This window comes from Drosophila grimshawi, unplaced genomic scaffold (assembly GCF_018153295.1).
Source record: "Drosophila grimshawi isolate 15287-2541.00 unplaced genomic scaffold, ASM1815329v1 contig_1377, whole genome shotgun sequence".
Classification (NCBI taxonomy): domain Eukaryota; kingdom Metazoa; phylum Arthropoda; class Insecta; order Diptera; family Drosophilidae; genus Drosophila; species Drosophila grimshawi.
This window is the reverse complement of record NW_025062900.1, coordinates 16,603,764-16,629,909: the sequence shown is the minus strand read 5'-3', so window position 1 is coordinate 16,629,909 and position 26,146 is coordinate 16,603,764. Positions and strand designations below refer to the sequence as shown.

General features: G+C 37.8%; 1 protein-coding gene across 1 annotated transcript in view; it reads right to left on the bottom strand.

Annotated features, from left to right (window-relative positions):
• Positions 1-8,884: 8,884 nt before the first annotated feature.
• Positions 8,885-26,146, bottom strand: part of LOC6562545 (neural cell adhesion molecule 1-B) — an 80,394-nt gene continuing 63,132 nt past the window's right edge. The window contains exons 11-19 of the mRNA XM_001987925.3: positions 21,610-21,712; positions 19,679-19,790; positions 19,526-19,607; positions 18,235-18,376; positions 16,275-16,456; positions 14,976-15,163; positions 14,770-14,878; positions 13,656-13,879; positions 8,885-10,695 (exon numbers count right to left, since the gene is read on the bottom strand). Coding sequence (XP_001987961.2) covers positions 10,033-10,695; positions 13,656-13,879; positions 14,770-14,878; positions 14,976-15,163; positions 16,275-16,456; positions 18,235-18,376; positions 19,526-19,607; positions 19,679-19,790; positions 21,610-21,712 — 1,805 coding nt within the window. The 3' untranslated portion in view covers positions 8,885-10,032. The remainder of the gene's footprint in view (positions 10,696-13,655; positions 13,880-14,769; positions 14,879-14,975; positions 15,164-16,274; positions 16,457-18,234; positions 18,377-19,525; positions 19,608-19,678; positions 19,791-21,609; positions 21,713-26,146) is intronic.

Genomic DNA, 26,146 nt, shown 5'->3' with positions numbered 1-26,146 from the left:
CCTAAATGAATAATAAAATTAATTACACTTAAAATATTTACAACATTTTTAACTATGATTTTAGGACTCCTGTGAGCCATGCAGAAAATAAAAATAATAAATGAAAAATACAAAAAATTGCATTTTAAAGCTGCTGTCGAATGTGATTCAAGTAGTTGGTCAGCGCTTTTCTCAAAGTTTTCAAGGTTCAACTGTATGGGTATATATTAAAAAGGATACACACGCACATTAACGCACACTATCCAAGCACAGCCATCGATATACACACACATTTACACACACACACACCCACTCAGACAACTAGCACGCAAAGCTTCTTCTTCTTCTTACAAGGCCGATGTGGGGCAAAAAAAAAACGTGAAGCGTGTCAAAGGCAAAATAACGGATGAGACCCCCGCAATAACGCGACAGGGAGGCGTGTCAAATACACATACACACACATACAACCACACACACACACTGTGTGTGTTGGGTAAAAGTTATTGTTGGTAATATCAACACTAAAAGTGTTTATGATATGAAAAATGTTGACAGCAACTGCAGAATGGATATGCTGCGCATCAGAGGGAGACAGTCAATGCCTAACATTCACACACACTAACACAAACTCGCACACATACACACACACACTTACAGCTTCATATAGTGGCCTGTATTATTGCTCTCGGTGTGCGCTTTTGTTGTAGTTTTTATCGCCATTGCTGACTTTGATGAAAAATATGATTATGTCCTTTATGCGAATGCCTTGCAGTAAAAATAATAATAACATACAACAGGCACACACATACGTACATATACATATATATATACATATGCTCACTCACACACACACATACATAGAGACACATGTACTTACAACTGCCTCGTTTGGCTCTCGTATCTGGCGCTCCTCTCTCTCTTTATTTTTGGCAACGTTTTTCATGACAGTGTTCTTGACTTTATTGGCTGCCTGCTCGCTGCAGGCGGAAAAACTTTGTTGTCGTTTTCCGCTGGTGTAGTTTCTATGTTTGTTGCTTTTGTTGCTTACAAGCGCAGCGACTATGTCACTGTCGTCATATGTTTGCTTTATTATCGCTATTCCCTCAACCCGTAACAGCTCTAACACTAACCATAACAATAACAGCAATAAGTGCAGCGAAACCGTTGACCCATAAACTCACAATGTTGCAAGCCACGCCTCCATTCGACGTGACAGCACGCCCACCCACCAGCCAGCCAGCCACTTGTCCCATGTTTGATTTCACTTGTTAAATGGCAGGTACGACTCTAAGGGACTTAAAATTATAGCTACATATAAAACTTGCTCAACTCACGACAAATGCTCTGCACAGAATTTAATCTTGCCCAGCTCTCAGTCGAAAGAGTGTGAATTTCTTGGGATATTCATTTATAATTTTGACTGATGCTGTAAATGAATCTACAGTGTATGTTTTTTCTCATAACTTATTAGTCCGAGTAAATATCTTTAATACATATCGACAGAAAAAAAACATTTAATTGATAATCAATTCTTTTTTTCCATGGTATATAATTTTACTTAATCTTTTTCACATTTGATTAAAAATTATATATTTTTATTTTTCAAATTTGAATTCTGCAATCAGAGAAACTTTCTTTCCCAACCTCTAGTAGATACTCTACTTAGAGAAATTCACAAGCTTGTCAAAACTATACCGAATTGCTACAAAGTAGTTGGCACGCATTATATTAAACAACAAAAAAAACAGACAAAACTTCTTTTTCTGCTAATTACACACGCATATACACTGTAAGCCATGATGAGGTGCGAGAGGTAAGGATGAGGTGCATTCATTTCTGACAGTCTTCCCAGCTCTACTGCAACACGTGCACTGCAGGAACTTTATTTCCTTGCCATACTCTACCCAAATGGAGCATATGCACTAGATTATATACGTAGAGAAATAGAAAAGCTAATTTAGAGCAGGCAAGCGAAAACAAAATAATCATATTGGATATTATAGATGTCTATTTACATACATATATATTTATATTAATTAATATAACTAATATTATATTATAAAATGTAAGACATATATTTATTCATGAATAATTATTATACTTTTTCCATTTGCAAAATTTATGGCAATAATTTGATATTGAAAATACTTTTAATTCTTTTCTAACTTAGCAATTCAATAAAAATATATCCTTTTTAAAATCGGTCTTTTAAATTGCAAAAGATAAGTAAGCTAAAAACTCAATTAATTTACAAGAGTTATCTTATTTTTTATTGTTATTGAAAGAGTATCTAAGCGGAGACTATCTAAGGATTTTTTCTATACCATTTACATAATTTTTTTGTTGTAAGTGTTTTCGCTTTGTAGGATTTTTTCAGTTTTAGAGAGATAATTACAAAAAATGTTTTGCGTGCCGCGTGCAGAGTCACAATGGGCCGAGTATAATTATGACTCCTGCTGGGGTATCTGTCAGGGTTGCTGGGTAGATGGCAACGGTTAAGAGTATTTTCTTTTTTATTTTGTTTTGTGTTCCTTTCTTTCTTTCTTCCGTTTTCTTTTTTATATTTATTTTTTTGCGCGCTGCTTGGTTTTTATGCACTGCGCGTGTGTTTTGTGTTAAATTTGTTGCTTAATTTGAAAAGGCAGCCCACGTAGATAAGACATTAAAAAGAAACAGATACCACAGACAAACAAAAAAAAGAAATACAGAAAAGTTTCGCATACTTAAAGCAAGTGGTTGGGGTAATAGAAGGGGTTGTAGTGGTGGCTGTAGATTTGGGATGTTCTCAACCAACAATAGCCAGCAGTGTCTGAGAAAAATTCAATCTACACTGTTTATAGAACCTTTTCAATTTCCAATGCAAATAAATCTAGATGAGGGGCACATGCAACACACATGTTGCACTCCCTTGCCCACCTGGCAACACTTCTGACAAAATGCAGATTTCCTTTTACATTTCTTTTTCTGTCATTTCGTTCTATGTCCGTCTAAAACCTTTGCTGCACTGCCATCCTGCACCATCAAGCTGCCGATCCGTCCAGCTTGCAAGCCGCCCTTGCAGCTTGCACCCTGTTGCTGTCCATACCTTTGATGGCTTGCCAAACAGTTGGAATATGATTTTTGCAATTTTCGCATGAACTCAACCAAAAAATTAAACTTGACTACACTGCAAAATTGTAAAGTTTTTAATATGTTCGAAACGGAAATCCAATCCCCTCGTGAGTATGTGTGTGTGTGTGTGTGCGTGTGTGTGTGTATGTATGAGGGATGGTGTGGGACCAACGGAATTGGTCTTTGGGGGCGTGCCAGATGCCCCTCGTCATGCTTGTCAATCTGTGCGCCAGTCAATAAGCAAACAAATTCCGACTCTTTTACAGTCTTTCGATCTCCCTCTCTATCCATATCTCTCTCTCTCTCTCTCTTTCTCTAGATCCCAATAACAGTGTCTGTAATTTGAAACTCACGCTCCGTCGCCGCTTGGAATCATTTCAAATTATTTTAATTGAGGCATTCTAATCAGCACTCACGCATGCACTTACGATTTGTCGTTGTTGCCGTTGTTGTTTCTGATGTTGTCGCGTTTTCGCATAAATTGCTGAGCCGTCTCCCGTTCCTTCCCCCATCATCCTCGACCCCCCCTTATACGCTCTGCCCGTCTCTAAATGTCCTGCTGCATGTTGGCACAGAATTTAAATTTATATTTCTTGTTTTTCTTTCAAAGTTTATGCACACGGTTTGGGTATATTCATTCCAGGAATCGTTTTGGCTTGTGTATCTAATCATGTTATTTTTTTCAAATATATCCATTTGCTAAATATATATATGCTATAAATATGCAGATCATCTTCCTTACTGTGTGTTACTTTACCTTTCTGTTTGTTTCTTAACTAAAGCTTATCCCTTGGGCTTATCCAATCTAAACTTCATTATGCTACTTGTGTCATATGTCTATTCCTCTAGGGTATCTAAATTTCATTTTACATTTAAGAATCAGGCTCCTAACTGCTTATGCGCTGTGTTGTTGTTGAGTTGAGTGGGTTTTAGGAGCTGCCATTAGTTCAACTTGGTTAAGTCTAAGGTTTGGGGCACGTAATTTATTGACGTGTTTCTATGTAACGATTTTTTACTTGGACATGCATGCATATATATACATTATATACATATACATACATATATATGCATGCAAGCTTTATATATGTTTATATATATTTTTAGGCCAACATGCGCGCTTAGCCATAAATTGTTTCGGCCAGCATAAAAAAGCATATGAAAACAGACCGTTGCGCTAAATTTCATTTCATGCAGCGCTGCGCTCCACAAAATATCCTTGTCGTTCTCATCCCCATTCCCATCCTCGTCCTCGTCGCCATAGTCGCAGTCGGGGTCAAGTTGAGTAAGTGCGTAGATGGGAATTTATGGCACACGCTCACCTCCGTCCGTTCCTTTCCATTTCGGCTACTGTGACAGTTTGGTCTTTTGCCAACACATCCCAACACCACCAGCACACTTAGTAAATTTGAGCGTTCAAGTCGCCTGTTAATTGAGTTCAAATATGCAATTACACATGTGTTTGTTATATGTTGCTGCTGGCCATCATATGCTTATAATAAATCAAATAATAAAACGCACATGTTTTAATTAAAGTTGTTACAAAACATAAAATAGCAAAAACTAAAAATGAGTAGCGTGCGTCTAGGATATACCCTGTCCAAGTCTTATCATTAAATATATAATTTAAGTAAACAAATAATATATGTAATTATTTTAATTCTTATTTTATTTAAATAATGTTGTGTTATGATATATTTTCCATGTTGTAAGTTAAGTTAACAATGTATTTCAATTCAAGTCCCATTGTTTCTGATGGCTATTTTTGCACATTTTGCATGCAATTATTAAATTATTTAAATTAATATTTGACTGCTATCGCTGCAGCTTTTGTTGTGTTTTCATTTCATTACAGGTAGTCAGCACTAGAATTTTATTTAAATAAAATCAGAGTAAGTACTTCTAAATGCAAAATCATAAAATATTGAACTTTATTTTTCGATACAAACACTTTCGGAAATCCTGCCTACCCACTTTGACCTTTTTAATGAGGATATGGTATTAAAAAGGGACAAGTTTCGTTCATTAACCTCGACAACAAAAAGTGCGGTCAGTTTTTAATTAAAAATTAAATAAAATATTATAAAAAGTGTCACTTATTTGATTTTTTAAATTTGCTATGAAAACGTTAACTTTTGACTATTTTATAGGCCTTACGCACGTTTCAAATCATTTAAATGCTAAAACAAAAGCCAATATTAACTTAAAAACTTCTGCTAATTGCGTTGACAATGCGACCGACAAAAACCTCATCCGTTTGGCGTTGGGCGTGGCACCGCCTTCTGTTAATGAACATCGATTTGGCCGCAGTCGGGCAATCGGGCTGCTGGTGAGCTCTGTGCTGAAAGCTGAGTGTGTCCCACAATCGAAATTGGAATTTAAATTGACTCATTAAAACGAGCAAAAAGCGGGTTGGTCGCACGACAATTAAACAAACGCGACGGCAACAATTCCTTCTCCTCTCCCTCCGACGCTTTGGCCCGCTAAGATGCCTAGCACCTAATATGGGGTCATTAGTTAATTTGCCAAATGGCTTCTGTTGGTTTGTGCCCTCGCCAAAGAGGATCTTGTGCATTCCTCATCAAGTTTGTCAAGCATGACAATTTTATCATCGATTGGTCATTTTTTCATTCAATCTTCCATTTGTATTTGCATATAAAACATAACACATTCATTTAACAACGAGATAGATTGTTGGATGTGCTTAACAGGATGCAAAGGGGTTGCCAAATTAAGTATTATTTTGTAGAGACTATCTTAAGACAAAGAATTTTGAGTAGGATAAATATGATGAACAATTTTAAGCTTTTATTTTGAACATTTAATAGATATAACCTTAAATAGTCTTCTCTGTGTTTGATTTACTATTCGTCTTAAGAAAATATATATTTAGTCAGCTTAGCGTATGTAGAATTGAACTTGCGATATTTTATATATTAAAAGAACTAAAATATATTTTAAATAGGTTTTTCGCTGGCTCCAGTTCAGGTCACCAAACAAAATGAATCGGACTAAAATATATAAAACTGTTAGCTATCTATATTCATTTGTTCATCAATATTCCGGAAATAATAAAGATCTATTCAAGAATATGGATCTCACACCTCAATGATATGGATTTAACGTCTCAAGAGCATGAATGCTTCGGCTAATCAGAGATATTTTGGGTTCGTCTAGTTCCTGCGTTTGTTTTCATAAGGTTGCCACTGTCAAGGACATTCACGTCCTTGTACTCCCAAAAGTTTTAGTCACCAGCGTAGTCCGCGTTAATTTATGTGCTCGTACACAAAGTTCCTGCGTTTCTGGGCTTCAGTAAGCTTTGGGTGCGTGTCGAGCCGCAATCTGCCCGAGACTATTAGATTTTATTGAGCCGCTGATTTACACAGCGCGCTTCAATTCAATTTTGGGCCAACGGGCGCAAGAGTGAGTAAGGGGGGCGAGACTCCCGCTACTAATCACGACTAACAAAACTTTATGTTCGTACCGGAGTAACTTAAAATTGGAATTTAATTTTCACACGTGAAAATCAATAAATGGCAAAGTGGGAGCCACAACGAAGGGCAGCTGCAAGAGCGACGACAACAAATACATAAATTACCTGCATAATTTCGTTACAATATTCGCTATGCAATTTCTATTAAGGTTTCCTTTTTTTGTGTTGCCCACTTTTTGCTCTGATACCATCATCCAACAACAAAAGGGGCGTGCCCTTTGGGTAGGCGGTCGTGTCCATTTTATTTACATTTATTGACCGCACGGACTGTCTGTGGCTGGTTGTGTTTTGGGTCTCCTGGGCTCTGTCTGGTCAGTATTGGGTAGTTGGTTGGTTGCTTGTGTGGGTGGATGGTTAGGCTTTCAAACAGTGTAATTTGCAGCACGTGTGAACAGTTTTCTATTAGGCTGCGAATGCTCGCGATGCCAGTGGCGTAAATGTGCAAACGGAAGTAAGCAAAACCGTAACGGAAGTGAATTGAAGTGCTGCGCTGCCTGGGATGGGTAATAGATATATGTATCTAGAAAAGGTACATTGAAGCCACCTTAAGTTGCCCGATTCTCGCTTGACAACTTAATTGGCTAACATGTGTTGGCTCACACCATAGACAGATAATAATCTTCTGAGAAACAGAAGAGCAGCATATATCGTTTGAAGTCCATCCATGTAGTGTAGATCGGCCAGAATAATGAAAAAAAAAAACAACACAAGTAAGAAATAGCGATCTTTCAAGGAGATGATTAGTAATCTACCGTCCAAGTTTGCCTTTCAAGGAGAAAGTTCCTTGTAATCTTTGTTTTAGTTTGGTAACTTTCACTTTAAATGATGTATTTCAGATTTCAATGATAAATTTGGTATGAGTTGCTATAGTTTTTCTGCTATTTCGCCAAAATTTAAAGCATTCATAACTTTTTCTTCTAACAAAACACCTATATCCCAATTTGCATTTTTGAAAATTAAAACAATAAATATTGATTTAAATTTATTTATACTTGCATAGTTACAATTTAAAATTGCTAATAGTCGATTTATATATATATATATATCGATTGTAGCAAGTTTATAGTTCTCACAATTATTTGATATTCAAATAATCGGTCGTTACAAATTGACAAGGTTGCAACATATGTCTGCCTTGGTGTAGAATTGTGGAGGTGGAATGTGTGTGACCCACATTAAAAATGGACATTTGGACTCCTGTGCAGTTTTGGTGGTTGGGGCAGCTGTCAGCGCGGTTTCCAATTATCCAAAACCCAAATGAATCCCAAAACTTGTATACAGAAGCATTTTTGCATACCACGCCCACAAATCAAAGGCAAGTTTCACTTTTCCTGTCAATTTTGCTTCAGTCCAAAGTTTCATGTGGTCAACCATTGGGTGGCTCGGTGTTTGGGTGATTTTTCGGGTGTCAGCCTGATTGCTGCTGAGTTGCCAGAAATATCTCTTGTATACTGTATAAATTTGATTTGCTAATGAGCCGAGTCGGAACTATAAATTAAATTTAAAATAGTTTTTTCCTCCGTGCAGCTTTTGTGGCTTATCAAGTGGGTGTTGGCCAACTGTGCCACTGTGGTAACTGTGGTTGCAAGTGCGAACCACCAGAGATGGGTTCGTATTTGAGCACCGGTTTTAATTGGTTCGGCAGGGAATGGAGTGTCCAACAAAATATATAAAATATAAAAATGAACACAATAAAAATAAAGCACTTTTTTTCTCTTTTCATCTTCTCGACTATGGAAAGTTTTCATAACCGATGATGCAGAAGAATTCCGAACAGAATTGATACTATCGTTCTTCCACCTATATTCGAATACACAAATTAACCAATACTTACCTTTAGTATCAGTGAATATTTAAAGCAAACACATATAAATGAGATATGGCAACTTGTTTCTTATAAGCCGGTAACATCATCCAAGTTAAATTCAAAATCGTTGTCAAAAAGATCACACAATTTTGTAATAATTAATTATTTTTATTTTACCATGTTCTTAATATTCTTATTTTTTGTCACAATTTCTATGACTTAGTTAATTGATTTATCATTATTTATGTATCGATTTTAATAGCCTAACACATTTTTAACTAAACTCTGTCATTAAATTCTGCTTAAGCGCAATGCGCTCTAACAATTTGCATTAACTTTACCATTTCTAGAATTATTCTTACTATGCAGGACATTGCCGATTTGAATCGGGCCACTCACACACAACTTAGCTGCATCTGCAGTTTCTCAATAAATAAATATACATACATACAAATACCACAAAAATCGAAAACTAAAACTAAAAACATTTGCTTTATACAACTTTTATATCTATGCATATATAGTTATTTATTTACAACTCGACCATGTTCACTTATATATCTACAATCTCTTTTATAATTTATTTGTATTTGTTTTGGGAACATTTTTGCTACAAATTATATTTTGCTACTAAAATTCAGAGTCTTTTTGAAGTTGCCTTAATCTTAATTATTATACTGTCTTTTTTCTTGTATTTTTGTTGTTGTATTAATTTGTATATATTGGTATTCTTATGCTTTAAACATATGAAAGTTTGAAGGATTTTCTAAAGAGACGTTACTTTGCTTTTCATTTTGGAAATACTTAAATTTGTTCAATTTCTTGGTTTATTCAGGAATTGGGATAAGCGACAATATTTTACCTACAGTTTTAGCTGCATTATTGGACAAGAAGATCCCCAAATGTTATCGACAACTTTTCGCTATCTTCTAAATCGCTTGTTGTGTTTTGTCTATGTCTACACAATATATTTGAACTGTGATGCCATATAAACAGCATTCCGTTATTAAATGGAACAAAAATAAAAATTATCTGTCCCTCAAACATTATCGATAGTTTATGGATGAACTATTTATCACCATGCTGATGGCTTCTGAATTCTAATCGACATACTTTTCTGAATGCTTTGTGATATGTTGCCCGTTGTACAAGGAATCCACGCATTTATACTAAAAAAACACTCTTCGATTATATTTCTGCTACCGATAAATATCGTTTAGTGTTATTTTTAATGAACTACTGTTTTTTTTACCTTTCAGAAGTTATCGATAGCTTATCGTTGAGTATTGATGATTTGAAAAAGATATGTTTCAGCTGGTATGTGAAAGCTCTGTGATGTAATATATTTGTAGAATATGATTTCTCACTTGATATTGAAATGGATATGTCTGGAAATCTACATGCAGAAGATTTGCAAGTTGTCATCATGAATCGAATTTAGTTATGCACAGCACCTTAACGGGAATTCAACTTTGTCATATGTATATATTGATATATGTATATATGTACATTCAACTACATACATACACGCAAGGTTTAGCTGACGATCTAGTCTAGTCTAGGTCTAGCTACATATATATATGTAGGTATGGATTTTAGTCCACAGCTATATTAGTTACCAAGTCTAGACATTGTTTTTGAGAACTTAGACACAGCTTTCGGGCACGCGTTGCGTCATTAGGCAATCCTTAATTGCATTTATGTTGATGTTGTCATCCAAGTCCTGCGACGAGTTGCAGGACGTGGTTGTTGTCGAGGTAACGCCCACGCCCATAACGCTGCCCACGCTGCCCAGCAACAGACTTGAGCCCGAGCCGGGCTGATGATGATGGTGCGCCTGCTGCTGCTGCTGCGGGTGATGATGATGGTGCTGTTGCTGTTGCTGATGATGATGATGACGATTCAGGGTGGCCGTATGACCCGTCGGATGATGCAGCCTGCCACTGCCACTGCCATAGGCATTCATTATATAGCCACCGCCGCTGCCCAGTCCGGGCGGCAATGTGCCAACGCCGCTGCTGTGCGCCGGCTGCAGATGCGCCGCCAGCGTCGCTGTCGACGAGAGCGATGTGGGCGAGCCAATGATGGTGCCGCCCATACCCAGTGTCAGCGGCTTACCAGCACCACCCACACCCAGGCTGCCCATTATGCTGCTACTGGGCGAAATAACGGTGCTGCTGCACCCGCCACCAACGGCGGCAACAGCGGCCAGCAGCTGCGCCCGCTGCGAATTGATCTGATTGTAGGTGATCGGCGGGGTCGAGGGATCGCCGGACGACAGCGCCGTTGTCGTCGTCATGGCCGGTGCCTGTGAACAGATGCGACAGTTAAAAGTTGCACACGCATTAAAGCCACTCAGCTAGAAGTATTCAGATTGTCAGCTGCAATAACTTAAAACCCCCTTTGAAACCAACCAAAATCTGAAACTGACGGCGGAAATTAGCATTTTATTTTACAATTTCAGTTAGCTTTTATGTTGAGCTTAGCTAGTCGACGAGTAAAGGCACTCTCAATTAAAAGTTTAAGCAAAAACAGGTAGAAAATTATTTAAAAATAAATTTGGAGTGTTAAAACAATAAAATAAAGTTTGTACTTAATCAAAATTATGTTTAACATTTAAATACTAAATTCTTAAAATTGAATTATTTATTCGTATATCTGAAAAAAAAAATTACAGCAGATTGCAAGCGAATTGTTAAGAAAATGAAACAATTTTTTTTTTAAATTGAATCAATCAATTATAAATTTGAAAAGAAGTCAGACTTAAATCAGATCAGCCCTCTTCAAGATAAATTAATTTTTTGATTTAGATCTTTTCTAAAAATCGGAAAATTTAAATTTAAATTGAAGATTAGTTCGAGTCCAAAGTCGAATTCCTTTAAGTTTTTAACAAGTAAAGTTGAAAAAAATATTTATTTAAGATGATAATTACAGGCGCTCTGTCGAAATTAAAGCAACATCGCAAGAGCCTGCGAAAAAAGTATTTTTCGGCCAGTTAAAATTGAAATTCTAATTGAAAATCTCTCGATGCAATTAAGAATTGCTGAATTGCGTTGCAAATTGCAGTTTTTGTGAAGCGAGTTGCAGATTTTGGCCATGCGTGGATGCGCCGTTGTGCCTGCTTGTGTTATGTTTGGCAATATTTAAAATTATTTAATAAACGAATTGAGTTACGTCAGACACTGGCCATGGCTGCAGCTCCTGTCTATGGTCAACGGTCTGCACCCACTGCCTGATGCTGATTTAAATCTAATTAAAATCAGCGCACCAAATTTTATTTCTGTATGCACTGAAATCATCCTTCGACCAACTAGGCAATATCGAAAACGGCTACATTCGAAGGTTTTTTGAAATATTTTATGGTTGTATTTTTTGTTAATAAGCATTTTTCATTGTCAAGTCAATGGATTGTGTTGTGTGGTTGGTTTTCGGCAATTTAGCGAAATATGTGAACAATATATAAATGTTCAATTAAACTGTGTCTGCTCGTGGCAAACGGTTTGGAGCGGTTCTCTAATCGCACTCGGAACAGCTTATGCTAATGCCAGGCATCTCGACTGTAGTCGCAAAATCCATAATTGAACTCTAATTGCAATAATACAGAATGACCACAGATGCTCCTATCTGGCATTTATAATGCAATGCAGACACGAATTATACTCCAAATCAAATATGAATGGTGTCGAGAATCTAATTTATGCATTTATTAAAATCATAATTGTAAATATATTTAAGTCTTTTATTCTTGTTTTTTGTTTGTTTGTTTCGAAAGCTTTATTTTGCGGTTTAGCCTTTATCAAACTGAATCGAACTTCAAATAACTCGGTGATACAATATATGTAGTATTCTAGTCTTATTATATTAATTCAGTTTATTCAGATATGTTTATGGTGGCTATTTCAATGCCATATCTGATGTCATATGCATATAAACATATCCATATGTGGCAACTTGGAACAGTTGCGATTTTTATTATATTTTAAATAAATATATTTTTAAATAAAGTTTTTTTTTTTAAATTGTCGCCCACTTTTGTATGCTAATTTAAGTATTTTAAGGTTGGATTAAGAAACTCAGTTGTTTCCATCTTCCCTCTATACACAACGTGAGGCACACACATGTTGCATATTCAATCACTTCACTGATTTAAGGACACGGACGTATTCTGTGTCCCCCCTCCCACACATCTCCACTATTCCACAACACCAGCTTGTTAACCGTAGCAGCCAAAGAATGTTGAGCAATATAAATACTGAAAATATTGATTGATTATGGGTAGCTCGACATGATGTATTGCCCTTAAAAGGAGAAAAGGGAATCTTGCAATTACCTTGTCGCTGAATGTGGCTGTGGCTGTGGTTCTGTGGTGGTGGATATTGGCTCGTTGCAATACAAAAGTGCTTGCCGCATTATACTCGGATTTAGCCAATGGCTTTTATTTATAACTGCTGCTGGTCGGGGAGCAGTCGTGCCACAAGACGTGCGCTCTGACAGTTTAAAAGCTTTTTTTAATAAACACCCCTTTGGTATGCTTTGGGGTTTGTGTTTTGCGGGTTCTGCGGGTTTTCGATTCAAATTGGAATTTGAGACCCGTGCTATGGTTACCCAGAATTTTGTTTAGCAATTTTGCAATTTCGGCATTTGATTGGTTTTAGTGTGAAAAACAGAATGCCAGATAAAAGAAAAAAACCGGTCCAAAAACAAAAATATAAAAAAGAATGAAAACATGAAAATTGTCAACGTGGCTAATAATAACCGAAATTGACAAGTAGCAGATATCGTTTCCTCGTTTCCAATCAAATGGCAATGCAAATGTGGAGCCAATCCCTCTTTAACAATTTATTTATTATTTTACCCACTCGTCCACTGTTCAAACTGGGTAAGCCTTTTTAATTATATTTCGCAATGTTTGATAGTATTGAAACTTTGATTCCTTTCACATAGAACTGTTAAAGTTTATGAAATTATTAAGTTCAATCACTAAGCAATGTCCATAATAATAAAAGAGATAGCTTGGTAATTAATATACGTAATTAGCCAACATAAAAATGGTTAAACTTTCGAAATAAGGAACAATTAAAGTAAAAACAAATAAACAGCAAGAGAAAAAATAAAGAAGCAACGTTTCCGCTTATAATAAAATATAATAATTATTTACACTTCTTCTTCTTCTTATTTAGTTGTTCGGTGATAAACAAAAAAAAAAAAAAAATAATTACACTCTTTTTGTTGCCCATCTCTAATACTACATTTTGGAGGCGTACTTACACTGCCATTGGGTGACCATTTGGAAATACTGCCAACGAGTCCAACGCCGGATGGCGTCGCTGCTGTTGCTGTTGCAACAGTGGAAAACGGATGAGCATCGCGGTCCGTTGGGGGCACAGCTGTGGCAACCGCTGTCGATGTGCTGCTGCCGGTGGCTGTGCCGGCAGTGGTGCTGCCCACATTGGAGGCATTGCTGCCACTGCTGCCGGCGCTGCTGCCGCCAACTGTGTGATTGAAATTTATTGATGAGTGTCCAAGTGGGCGACCGAGTGAGAGTCCGGTGGCCATGCGATGATGTGGTTGCGTTTTAGATTGGCGGATGCCATCGTTAAAAATATTTACGATTAAAAGAAAATTGCATCCGTTGATTGGATTATATTGGAATGGTTTCATTTGGTTTGGTGCGGTTCGGCGGGGTTCGAATTGGATTGGTTAGGGTTCGCAACATGTTCAGATTGTCGGTCGTATTGTTGTGTTGATGAGATTGATTACGATTACGGGTCACCCGAACAGCAGGAAGCGACGATGCGCGATAGCAAGACACATGAAAGTAAATGTCAGAAAAGTGACCATTAAAATTTGATTAAAGTTTAATGCTCAAAGTGCACGTTGCCTCACTATAAAAACCAGTGTGATTGTGACGAACTCGACAGTAATGTTATCTCACAACTGGAAAATTGTTTATTCGTATACTGAAACCTAAATACTCTTAAGCTTAGACATCATATCCCATCCTATCCTACCTCAATTGAAATTCTCAATTGCTATCATATAATGCAACTGGTAGATTATATTGAAACCTAAATAGTCTGGGACTAAAAGAATTCATCACAATCATCTTCGCTCTTTGATTGATGTTCGTGAGAGAGAAAGAACTTAATCGAATTTAAATTATTGCTGCATTCCAATTTTAACAATTGATATTTTAATGCTATCTTTGATGATAATTCATTGACAATTTTATAAGTAAATTGTCGAATTGGCCTATTTCTTATAAATTGTAGTTTTAAACAGATATTTTTCTCATCCATCACTGTCAAGCACATAAAAGTCAGCAAAGCTATCGGAAAAACTTTTTATGCATTACAAAAATAACTTGAAAGTTACGACTTACCATATTGTGAGGGTATAACATCTGGATCACGTTCATCCTCAACCAAATCCTCCGATGATTTCGTTTTTATATCCGTATGCTGCCAGCGCGGTTTCTCCAGGTTGCCACTCTGCAAAGTGCCGCCAGGAACATTATTAATTGCATTTGAATCTCTGATAACTAAAAAGATGAGGGGGAGGTGAGGTGGGTCAAGTTGGTGCACTCACCTTAAAGACATCACCCGCTTGGACGACGACACCAGCAGCTGTTGCCTTGTTGCCATGCTGCCGATTGCGTCGCAAATTGTGCACGAATGTTACCACAAATATTCGTATCGCGATGGCCAACCCAATGATTATGATGGTCAGAACGCTGCCAACAATCACCGGCGACAGGGCCAGTGTTACATCGTCATCTGTTATTGTTATCGTTGTTGTTGTCATCGGTTATTGTCGTAATTACAGGTTGACAATCGACAGTCATAAATCATAGCCGTCGTCGTCGTCGTCGTCGGTTTTAGATAGATTGTCATCACATATCGCAAATATTCCACATATATCACGATTGTTTGATTGCATTCAGTTTGAGTTGGAGTTTGTCGTTCGACAGTTTTATTTTTAGGCGCGTTGTGTTAACGATATGCAAATGAGAGGAATCAGGAAAAGTGGGCGTGAGTTTATTTCAACAAATAACGTGCAACTGCACAGTGGTTCAAATCATTCAATATATGCAGTTAAATGCGAATACTCCACTTACAACTAAGCTTGAGATACATTTTAAACTAATATGTTTAAGCTATTTAGAATGAGGTTTAAATTGGTAAACGTTTAAAGAAAGATTTCCATTTTAATAGGAGAAAATGGCAAACATAGTTTGTGGCATATTCTTAATATATTTTCTGATTATAATCTCAAACTTATTATTATACTAAAAGAGAAATTAATGGAATGGTGGCTTCAAAAGGAAACTGTAATATTTTAGAATTCGTATTTACTTGTTCAACTTATAAGTTACTAAACCATTGAGTACGATTATTGTCTCTCAACGGTGAGAAAATGTATTTGGAATGATCAAAATGTGTAGATTTGTTGAGCTGCGTGAAATCAATGTGTCAGATAACATTCGCTGCTGCAAAGCAGCTGGCACGTCAGAAAGTAAGTTTACAAATATGTATTTTGCAGCAGCGAGAGTCAGGCCATAAGGCAGACATGTTGATTTTGTAAGTACTGCGGATGACTCTGGTACCTGTCAAATGTCGCCACCATATGTGAAGGATGTGGAAGTCAAGGCAAGTATGAAGCCCTGACTTGGGATTAAAACATGAAATCAGTGAAAAGCAGCTGTATGCAAGGATGTGGGATGTTGGAAGAGGGTGGCCCAAGGCTGCTCTCACTACCAGACGTCATGTGTCAAATGCAAGCAGCAGCCCTACAATTTCCATCCATCAATCAAGCCTATCCTGCTATGGCCAATGTGTGTATGTGTATGTGTGTCTGCGTGCGCCAGTGTGTGTGTGTGCCACTCACCTGTCTTGTAAGCTGTTGAGCCAATTATGAAATCGGGCAACAGATATGCCGCACTGCGTCCCTTTTGATTGTAGGAGTAAATGCGCAGCCTCAGCGAGTTATTTTCCTGCATCATCATCGAGGTGAGCGTATCCAGATTCTCTAGTGAAAAGAGCGCCTCCTCTGCATTGCTTAAATTAAATCTATAAAAAAAAACCAAAACAAAAATAGAGGGACCGCAGAATATTATTATATTTATTTGTGTAGTATGCCAAATCAATAGATCTGAGCCTTTAATCATGTGCAATCAAATGTCAGCTTGTCACAAAACCCCTTTTTTCCAAAATATTCGTATTTTTGACAGCTTACGCCTTTTGTATTTTCGCCTTGGACTATGGACCCAACCCCAACTTCAGCTCAACTCAAACAAAACCGAAGCATTTCTCCAATCATGACCTCAATTTAAATTTGATGCCTTTTGCCTTGTTGCGGCTTTCACTTGTCTTTCGTCTCCTGTCTCTTGTCTATCGTTCGCTTTTGTTTCTGGTGTGCCAAGCTCTGAAATATTAGGGTTCAATGTCTATATAAATTTAACATCATTTTTTCCATCCAAAAGATGCCCTTGCTACGAATGTTTGAATTCTGTGCTCTGATATGTAACTCATTGAGAAAGAGTTTTTTTATAAGCAGAAGTAAGATGGGAATTATGCTGAGTTGAAATAAATATCTGACTATTTATTCGAAGTAGTCTCTCAGTTGGACCAAGTTATTAAATCATGGTATATATCTTTCTTCCCTATATTTAACATAGAGAGTATTTGAACTTCGTCATGCCAATGCGAACTCTGTTTTCTTATTCCCCAGATGCCATTTGGTTTAACAAACACTTTGAGCATTGATGACGACGTTTGTTGCGTTTTGGCGCAATCTTTTTGAATGAGGGTCCTTTGATATTATTATTTTTTTTTTTTCGTTTTTGGGCGACAACTGCCAAGTATTCTCCCCTGGGTCTGAGCATTGTATTAATAAGTAATATTTATTAAATGTTGCTGGTTGTGTTTTCCTTGCCAAATTTATACAATGCGGTCGCATAATGCTATGTGTGCATATGAATCCGATTTGATTTCGGGTTTGGGCCCCAATAAAATGCGCATTTTTTAAACACCCATTTGACATGCATATAAATGGTTGATTTGCGCTGGCAATTTTATTAGGGGGAGAGAACAGAAACTTGACCTAAAGCGTCCTCTTTCACGCCTAATTGCACGCTCCCTGCTCAAGGACTGTGCAGAAGTCCATAATTATGCTTATGAGTTAAGCACACACACACAATCACAGGTAGTCTGTCTACCAATGTCCGTCCGACTGAAACTGATATTGAATATTATGCTGCTGGTATCTCCTTGAGGCAGCTGTCACATGCAGATAGTAGATGTTTACTTCGGAATGTGTGTGCGTGTGTGTGGATGTGTGGGTGTGTGAACATACATATGTATGTAAATGCACATAATGTATGTACATGCACATTAACCTACTGTATATTATGTATTTAAGAAGCACAATAGGTCGAAATATAAGGAATATGCAGGATCAGCAAACATTAAGCTCTTAAATGATTATCTTCATCGCCTTTAATTCATTAATCCGTACCATAATATATATACCTGTTACTAATCTATACCCAAATCTATAGATATGTCACTATCCTAATGAAATTATCTTTTTAACTATTAATAACTGTACTAAATCCTGAACACTAAATTTAACTACAGCAAATGGGTAGCCAGCTTGGAAAAGCGAATTTCCGATTCACTTTGGTTAACCAAGGTAATTTTACATCTCTTATTTGGCATATGCTGAAAATCTGAGACTGGAGGCTAAGCAAAGTTCTGCAACAAATATAATCCGATTAAGTGTGTCAGTGTGTGTGTGTGTCCAGTTTTCGGATTATATCGTGTATGTAGCTGATTAATATGCTTACCTGGTAATGCCGGTGCGTGTTGAATACATTTCGAGTACAAATATTTGGGGCAGGCCGCCATCATAGCCGGGTATGCATTGTATGTCAACATTCAGTTCAGTCCGATTGAAGATGCTGCAATTGCTGACACAATTGGGCAAAGCTGTGTATGTATGTATGAAAGTGTGCCAGTGATCGGATTCGGATTTAAATTGTCCAATTTTTGCAGGAAGAGAAAAGAAAGCGCGAGAGACAGAGGGAGAGAGAGAGAGAGGGAGAGAGAGATTTAAATGTTTGTAATATTTTATTTTACTTTTGTTGTTGTTGGTATAATCAAGCAAGTAGCCTGTTTGTTTCATGCTATCTCTGAGTGCGACTCTGAGTGTTTGCATGTGTCCTTAACTTGTTGAGGTTAAATGGTAAACACGCACAGTTACACAGCCAGTTGAACAGTTCACTTAAAGGTAGTTATTCTGTCAAGCAATTAAATCGTACTGGTATTTATTTGCCAGAGCCTTGGCCACTAAACAACTTAAAAAACAACTAAGTAAACAAAATAAAAGGATCTGTATATTATTAATAAATTTCTTCACTTATTCATTGGTGAAGTAATTGCTAAAATTAAATAAGCCTTCTTATTGGTAATTACAGTACTGAACTTGAAAGAGAAAACATAATAACGAAATGAATTATTTGATGTGCATATTAAATAACCTATAATCAGGTAACATACAATTAATTAAATATTTATTATATCAGAGAAAATGTCTCAAACGAAATTAATGTTAATTAATTAATGTTAAAATAAAAAAGTTATTCAAATTCCTTATCTTATATGCAATTGTATTACTTTACTTAATATAATAAAGAGTTTTTGTAAAAGAAAATAAAACACGATTTTAATTATGTATCATACAAATAATTGAATTTTCTTGAATGTCAGAAACTAAAGTGAATGCAAGACCTACGCAGATTAATACATGAGGTGAGTACTCAATAAAAAGGATACGCTTGAACAGAGTTCTTTATTTAAATAATATACTATCTCATATATTCATTGGTTAATTAATTAACCGATTAAGAAACAAAGTGAAGTCAATTTCCTACCTTATCCTTATTAGTAAATAACTTTATTAAAAAAAAAAATAGTATACTACATTCTTTTTTTACTTATCAAATAAAGGAGGAACCAAAGAAATAATTGTATATTTTATAATAGTATATTAAATGAATACATGACCCAAGTAGGTGTCTACATCGTTGGCTATGAGACGAATACTAATTAAAATGGATAAGTCTTCTGTGCGGTTACCTGCTAAAACCACTTGAAAGAGACAGGGCTGCTGTTGGGTGCCCACCTCGTTGGCCGCCCAGCAGGATAGTGTGCCGTAATCCTGGAAGTACATAAATGCATATGTATTGTCGGCGCTGTGTGTCGCTTAATTGGTTGGATGTAGTTATTTACCTGATCTGTGACCGGAGTGTACTTTAAAATGCTGCGGCTTCCATTCACGCTGAATCGTTCGCTGCCCACGTCCAGAGTTTCACCCGAATTGTTGAATTTCCAGCGGAATGTTCTGCACATGTTTGTTGTTTTTTAATTTTTTGTTTGTTTTTTATGGTTGTTGTTTGCGTTGCGTTGACATTTTGACAGTTACGTTGTCAGTGGGACACGCGTGCAGAAGGCAGAAACATCAGTCCAGACGAAAGGCATATCGGACCAGAGACAGGCAGCAAGTGAGACATGTTTGGAAAGTTTTAAATTTTTAAAACACCTCGTTAAAATATTAAAGGTTAAACACACCCATACAAGCACAAACAAGCACTGACACCCGCACACACACCCGCACACACACCCGCACACACAACGTCACAGTCGCACAGTGGCACAGTCGACTGGCAGAGTTAAAGAGTCAAGTTCTCTCGCACACGGAAAGCCTATTAAAAGGTTAATTATCTCTGGCACATTCGGTTGAACGCGTTCGTTTTTCTCGCTGCCTACAGTAAATTGAAAATGCTGATAAATAACTAATGCTTGTACATATGCCGACATATATGACAACAACAACGTGTTATCAAACTGCATATTAACTAAATGAAATCAATAATTCTCTGCTCATGAAAAAACCTGTTTAAATATGACAGAAAAATCGTTTCAAAGTATTTATTATCAAATAGATTAATAATTATATATTTTATTTTTTTATGTTATTGAAAATTATAAAAGTACAAAAGGTACTGCATATAAAAAATTGAGCCAATTTGGTTAGCTGCTTTTAAAATCAATTTGCTCTTCCCAATCGTAAATGGATCTTTCTTGCACTTTCACTTTTTTCCAATAATTTACCAGATTTTTCACTTATTTTTTTTTTAAATACTTTGGTGGCGCAAGCAGTAATTGATTTGCATTTTTCGCAACATGATACTTTAATTTAAAAGCGTACAAAAAATACGAAAATCAAAGGAAAAAAATATCTAGCATCGCTGTCAAGCAGTTAAATGCTGATAAATTAACTTGAAGCCGCCCTCACGGGCAAGCCGGACCAGTTTGTGGCTCCTATTCCCCCTTTAAAGCAACCAGCAGCTTTTTAATGTTCACGCTGCGCAACGCCCCTCTGCTCTGCCGCGCCCCTCACTTTGCTACCACAACAATTACACGACGCAGCTGCGCTGCCAACGGCAACAACGCGCATATTTTGTGCCAGCTAATGATTAATTATTTTAGCATAAAGCGTCAACTCAAGACGCAGCCACAGACAATAACAACAACAGCAGGAAAAAAAAACCAAATTAAATACGAGACAAGCCAGCTGGACAGACACTCAGATAGGAAGAGAGGAGAGAGACAGAGAGTGCGAGAGAGAGAGAGATAGAGAAAGAGACAGGGGGATTGAGTTGGACAGACAGACAGAGAAAAGCATAAAGTCGCTGTAGTGGCTACAGCGGCGGGAGGTGGCTCATTAAAAAAACATTAAAGTGGAGCAAATGTGGCAATGTGAATTAACAGAGTCCAGCAGTGAACACACACATACCCACACAGCCATAAAAGCCTCCCCCAGAATCCCTTAGCAGCAACATCAGCTGTGCATTTAAAATATAAATTAAAGTGCTCAAATGGAGGATGTGGACTGAGGCGACTCTTTGAAGTGCCGCCAAATCAAAAATGTTGTTGAATTTCAGCACATTTCCTAACATATAAACAGCATTTTCCGTTACACATACACATGCACACACAATTACACTCATTTGTCAATTTAGCAAACTTCCATTCAACAGGAAACCGGAAGCAATTGCCAACAGCAAAGGGGAAGCGCCTACACAGGTCTACGAGGCCTGTCACCACCTATTTTTTTATTTTGTTTTTTTTTTAATGGTTTCTTTTGTGTTGGCTCTTACCGTGGCGGTGGATCCGCTTGTATTTCACATATGACCTCAACAGTCTCATCCTTGGAGGCACCAATTAGTATAACTCGATCCGTGTGCTTGCAAACAGGCGTGTCTTAAGAAAGGGTGGAAAAATGAAAGAAAATACAATTAATCGATTAAGCATGATAAATTAAGAAATACCCCCAAAATAATATACTAAGAATGTCGTAAAAACTAAAGCTGTAATCTATGTGATCAACTCGAATTTTAATGCTTCTATATAATCACTAAGCAGACAATACAATATATTGTATGTATACAATGTACTGCATTGTATATTGTATACATACAATACACTGTCTGCTTAGTGGTGGCACTCAACGGGCGACTGACACACTGTCTACTATCAGCGCCACAAACACAAATTGTCGTTCCCGTGCATGCAACAGAAGCCAACTGCAGAGCCGACAACTGTTAGCTAAGAATGGCCTAAAAGAATAACATTTGTATCAATAAAACTTGTACATTGATTGCGGGCTACACTAAAATGGAACGGTGCTGCTGCAGGTATTCTAGAAAAAATTGTCAAACATCAAACATCGTTGAGAGGCGCAGTTTTGTAATTAAAAATTGGAGTGTTTCTGAATAGCTGAACAGATCAGAGCTCAATATGCAGTTAATTAGGGCGAGATTTGTCAAGATTTTACTCTTTATCATATCCATAAAAATATTTTTACTACTCATATTCATCAGCTACTACGATTCTGATCAGCCCAGTCGGCGATCTAAACGAATCGTTCTTATCAATGAGTTGTTGATTGACAAGAGAAATGGTAAGAAACCAATTACCTAATTTCATCACTTTGATATTAACCTAAATACTATCGTTTTAGAGCCCAGCTGGGAGCAGAAATTGAAATTCACACGAGAGGAGATGCCCTCGTTCCCGCTGGAGGAACTGCTGCGTAGACCCTCTACTGAGCCCAATTGCGGAAAAGTTCCCAGTTCTTTGGCCATTGATTTCAGCAACGACTATTGGCAGACGGTTCACATAGAGAACCTGACATATCATCTCTTTGGTGCGTACTATGACAACAGGGAGAAGATTACAGAGGCGCCGCTTGTCCGAGTTTTATCCATGATTAATAATTATGGCGATCGGGATAAGGTCAAGTATCCCGACTCCTATTGTCAAATGTGGTTCAAGAATCGCGTGGATCCAGTAATTGCTAATGTAAGTGATCATAAGATTATTTGGTATTTTTACGGTACCGCGGAAAGGCATGTCTTCCCGACGCTTATCAGCTGCCCCCTGCCCAAAACGGAAAAGGAGGTACCCGAAATGGTGTCCCTGGTAGCCCAGCGCTGTGACAAGGCGAGAAATCTGCTGCGGGTCATTTACGAACCTGATGTCAAAACGGTCGCCATGCCACAACAGAAGGATCAGGAGATGAAGGATCAAGATAACTCAAGAAAGCCCCTGCGCTTTATGGTGTGCGTAAAAACTTTGGACTTCCCCTACAAGGACATGTCTTGGCGTCTGATTGAATGGCTTGAACTAATGCGGCTGATGGGTGTCAGTAAGGTGGTCTTCTACGATGGCCAGATTCATCCGAATATGACGCGTGTGATAAACGATTATGTAACCAGCAGTCCGGGCTTTGTCGAACTGCGCCCCTTGTCGATGGGTCGGGGAGAACCGCACACGGGAAGAAATTTTCATCACTATGCGATGGCTGCAGACGCCTTCAATCGCATACTCAACGAGATGATACCATACAACGACTGCTTCTACCGCAACATGTACAAGTTCGACTATGTAGGCGTCTTCGATACCGACGAAGTCATCATGCCGCTGGGCAATATTACCAAATTGTCGGATCTGATCGAGCTGGCACACAAGGTGCCCGACTATGAACGAGATGCGACGAATTGCACGACATGGGCTTCCTTCTGCTTTCGCAACGTTTACTTTCCCCTTTATCCGGAGAGGCCAAAGTTCTACAGGAACCTTCCCAGCTTCTATTACATGCTGCAGCATGTGGAACGCGTTGCGGAACACTGTGATCGCTATTCGGCCACAAAATGTTTTCACTCCACGCAATTTGTTGTTGGTCTACATAACCACTTTCCGATCTTTTATGCACAAAATGGTGAATGCGATCCAAAATCTGTGCCAATTGAGTTCGCCCAGCTGCACCATTATCGGGAGCCGGACAATAAGACGCGCCTCCTCAATCCCGTTGTGGATGACAATATCTGGCGTTTCCAGCCGCAGTTGCAGCAGCGTGTCTATTCCAAATATGAGAAGCTCGGGTTTTTGCCTGACATTCAACAATGGATCGACGCGGAGAATCGACGTCGTAAAGACGATGAGCAACAACTTCACGCAGCAATTTTTAAGACATAGATATACTAGACCTCATATCATCTGCATACACTCTACGAAACTCGATTAAAGGCACTTTATTTTTTCCTAATAAAATGGAAAATAACATTTTATTTTCTGTTCCACTAAAGTTGGCTGTTTTAAATAAATGTCAATTAAAAAAGTAATTAATTTTGTAACATTAACATAATTTGTTTTATTCATTTTTTTAACGATAAATTCGTTTAACGGTAGTGCTAGTAAAATTAATATAATTTGTAGAAACATATACACAACTGCAGAGCCGACAACTGTTAACTAACAGAGTTGTATTTGAGAGTTTGCCCATCGATGATTGATTTTGCAGCTATGCACATACATATGTATATCCAAAAATATAGCGAGTGAAGGGCAGCGTTAAGATCGTTAATAAAAAATCGACAAAGTCCCTAGTACCTAAAGTGGTAAAGTTGTCGGTGCGTCGAGGAAATAAGTCGTTATTTTATAAAGTCGAACATTACGTTGTAAATCCAATACTTACCCTTCACTGTAATATACTTATGACCATTATATATATATGATAAAAATGACATGATCCACATATATATATATATAATAAAATTTGTTCTTAAAATTACATATCTGCTTATTTGATTTCTGTGAAATTCTTTACTACTCGAGCAACAATGTGCGTAAGCCAGAGTTAAATAATTTATAAACAAAACTCAAGATTATCGCTTGACCTAGTAAAGAAGTTAAGTGTACTAGAGTAAGTAAAACTATTACTTTGACAGAGATCAGTGTTAACAGAAAACACTTGTATCAATAAAACTTGTACATCGACGTCAACGCACCAAGATAGCATAGGTTGCGGGCTACACTAAAATGGAACGGTGCTGCTGCAGGTATTCTAGAAAAAATTGTCAAACATCAAACATCGTTGAGAGGCGCAGTTTTGTAATTAAAAATTGGAGTGCTTCTGAATAGCTGAACAGATCAGAGCTCAATATGCTGTTAATTAGGGCGAGATTTGTCAAGATTTTACTCTTGATCATATCCATAAAAATATTTTTACTACTCATATTCATCAGCTACTACGATTCTGATCAGCCCAGTCGGCGATCTAAACGAATCGTTCTTATCAATGAGTTGTTGATTGACAAGAGAAATGGTAAGAAACCAATTACCTAATTTCATCACTTTGATATTAACCTAAATACTATCGTTTTAGAGCCCAGCTGGGAGCAGAGATTGAAATTCATACGAGAGGAGATGCCCTCGTTTCCGCTGGAGGAACTGCTGCGGAGGAACTGCTCTACTGAGCCCAATTGCGGAAAAGTTCCCAAATTTTTGGCCATTGATTTCAGCAATGACTATTGGCAGACGGTTCACATAGAGAACCTGACATATCATCTCTTTGGTGCGTACTATGACAACAGGGAGAAGATTACAGAGGCGCCGCTTGTCCGAGTTTTATCCATGATCAATAATTATGGCGCTCGGGACAAGGTCAAGTATCCCGACTCCTATTGTCAAATGTGGTTCAAGAATCGCGTGGATCCAGTAATTGCTAATGTAAGTGATCATAAGATTATTTGGCGGTTTGGCGGTAGCGAGGAAAGGCATGTCTTCCCGACGCTTATCAGCTGCCCCCTGCCCAAAACGGAAAAGGAGGTACCCGAAATGGTGTCCGTGGTAGCCCAGCGCTGTGACAAAGCGAGAAATCTGCTGCGGGTCATTTACGAACCTGATGTCAAAACGGTCGCCATGCCACAACAGAAGGATCAGGCGATGAAGGATCAAGATAACTCAAGAAAGCCTCTGCGCTTTATGGTGTGCGTAAAAGGTTTAGACTTCCCCTACAAGGACATGTCTTGGCGTCTGATTGAATGGCTTGAACTAATGCGGCTGATGGGTGTCAGCAAGGTGGTCTTCTACGATGGCCAGATTCATCCGAATATGACGCGTGTGATAAACGACTATGTAACCAGCAGTCCGGGCTTTGTTGAACTGCGCCCATTGTCGATGGGTCGGGGTGAACCGCACACGGGAAGAAATTTTCATCACTATGCGATGGCTGCAGACGACTTCAATCGCATACTCAACGAGATGATACCATACAACGACTGCTTCTACCGCAACATGTACAAGTTCGACTATGTAGGCGTCTTCGATATCGATGAAGTCATCATGCCGCTG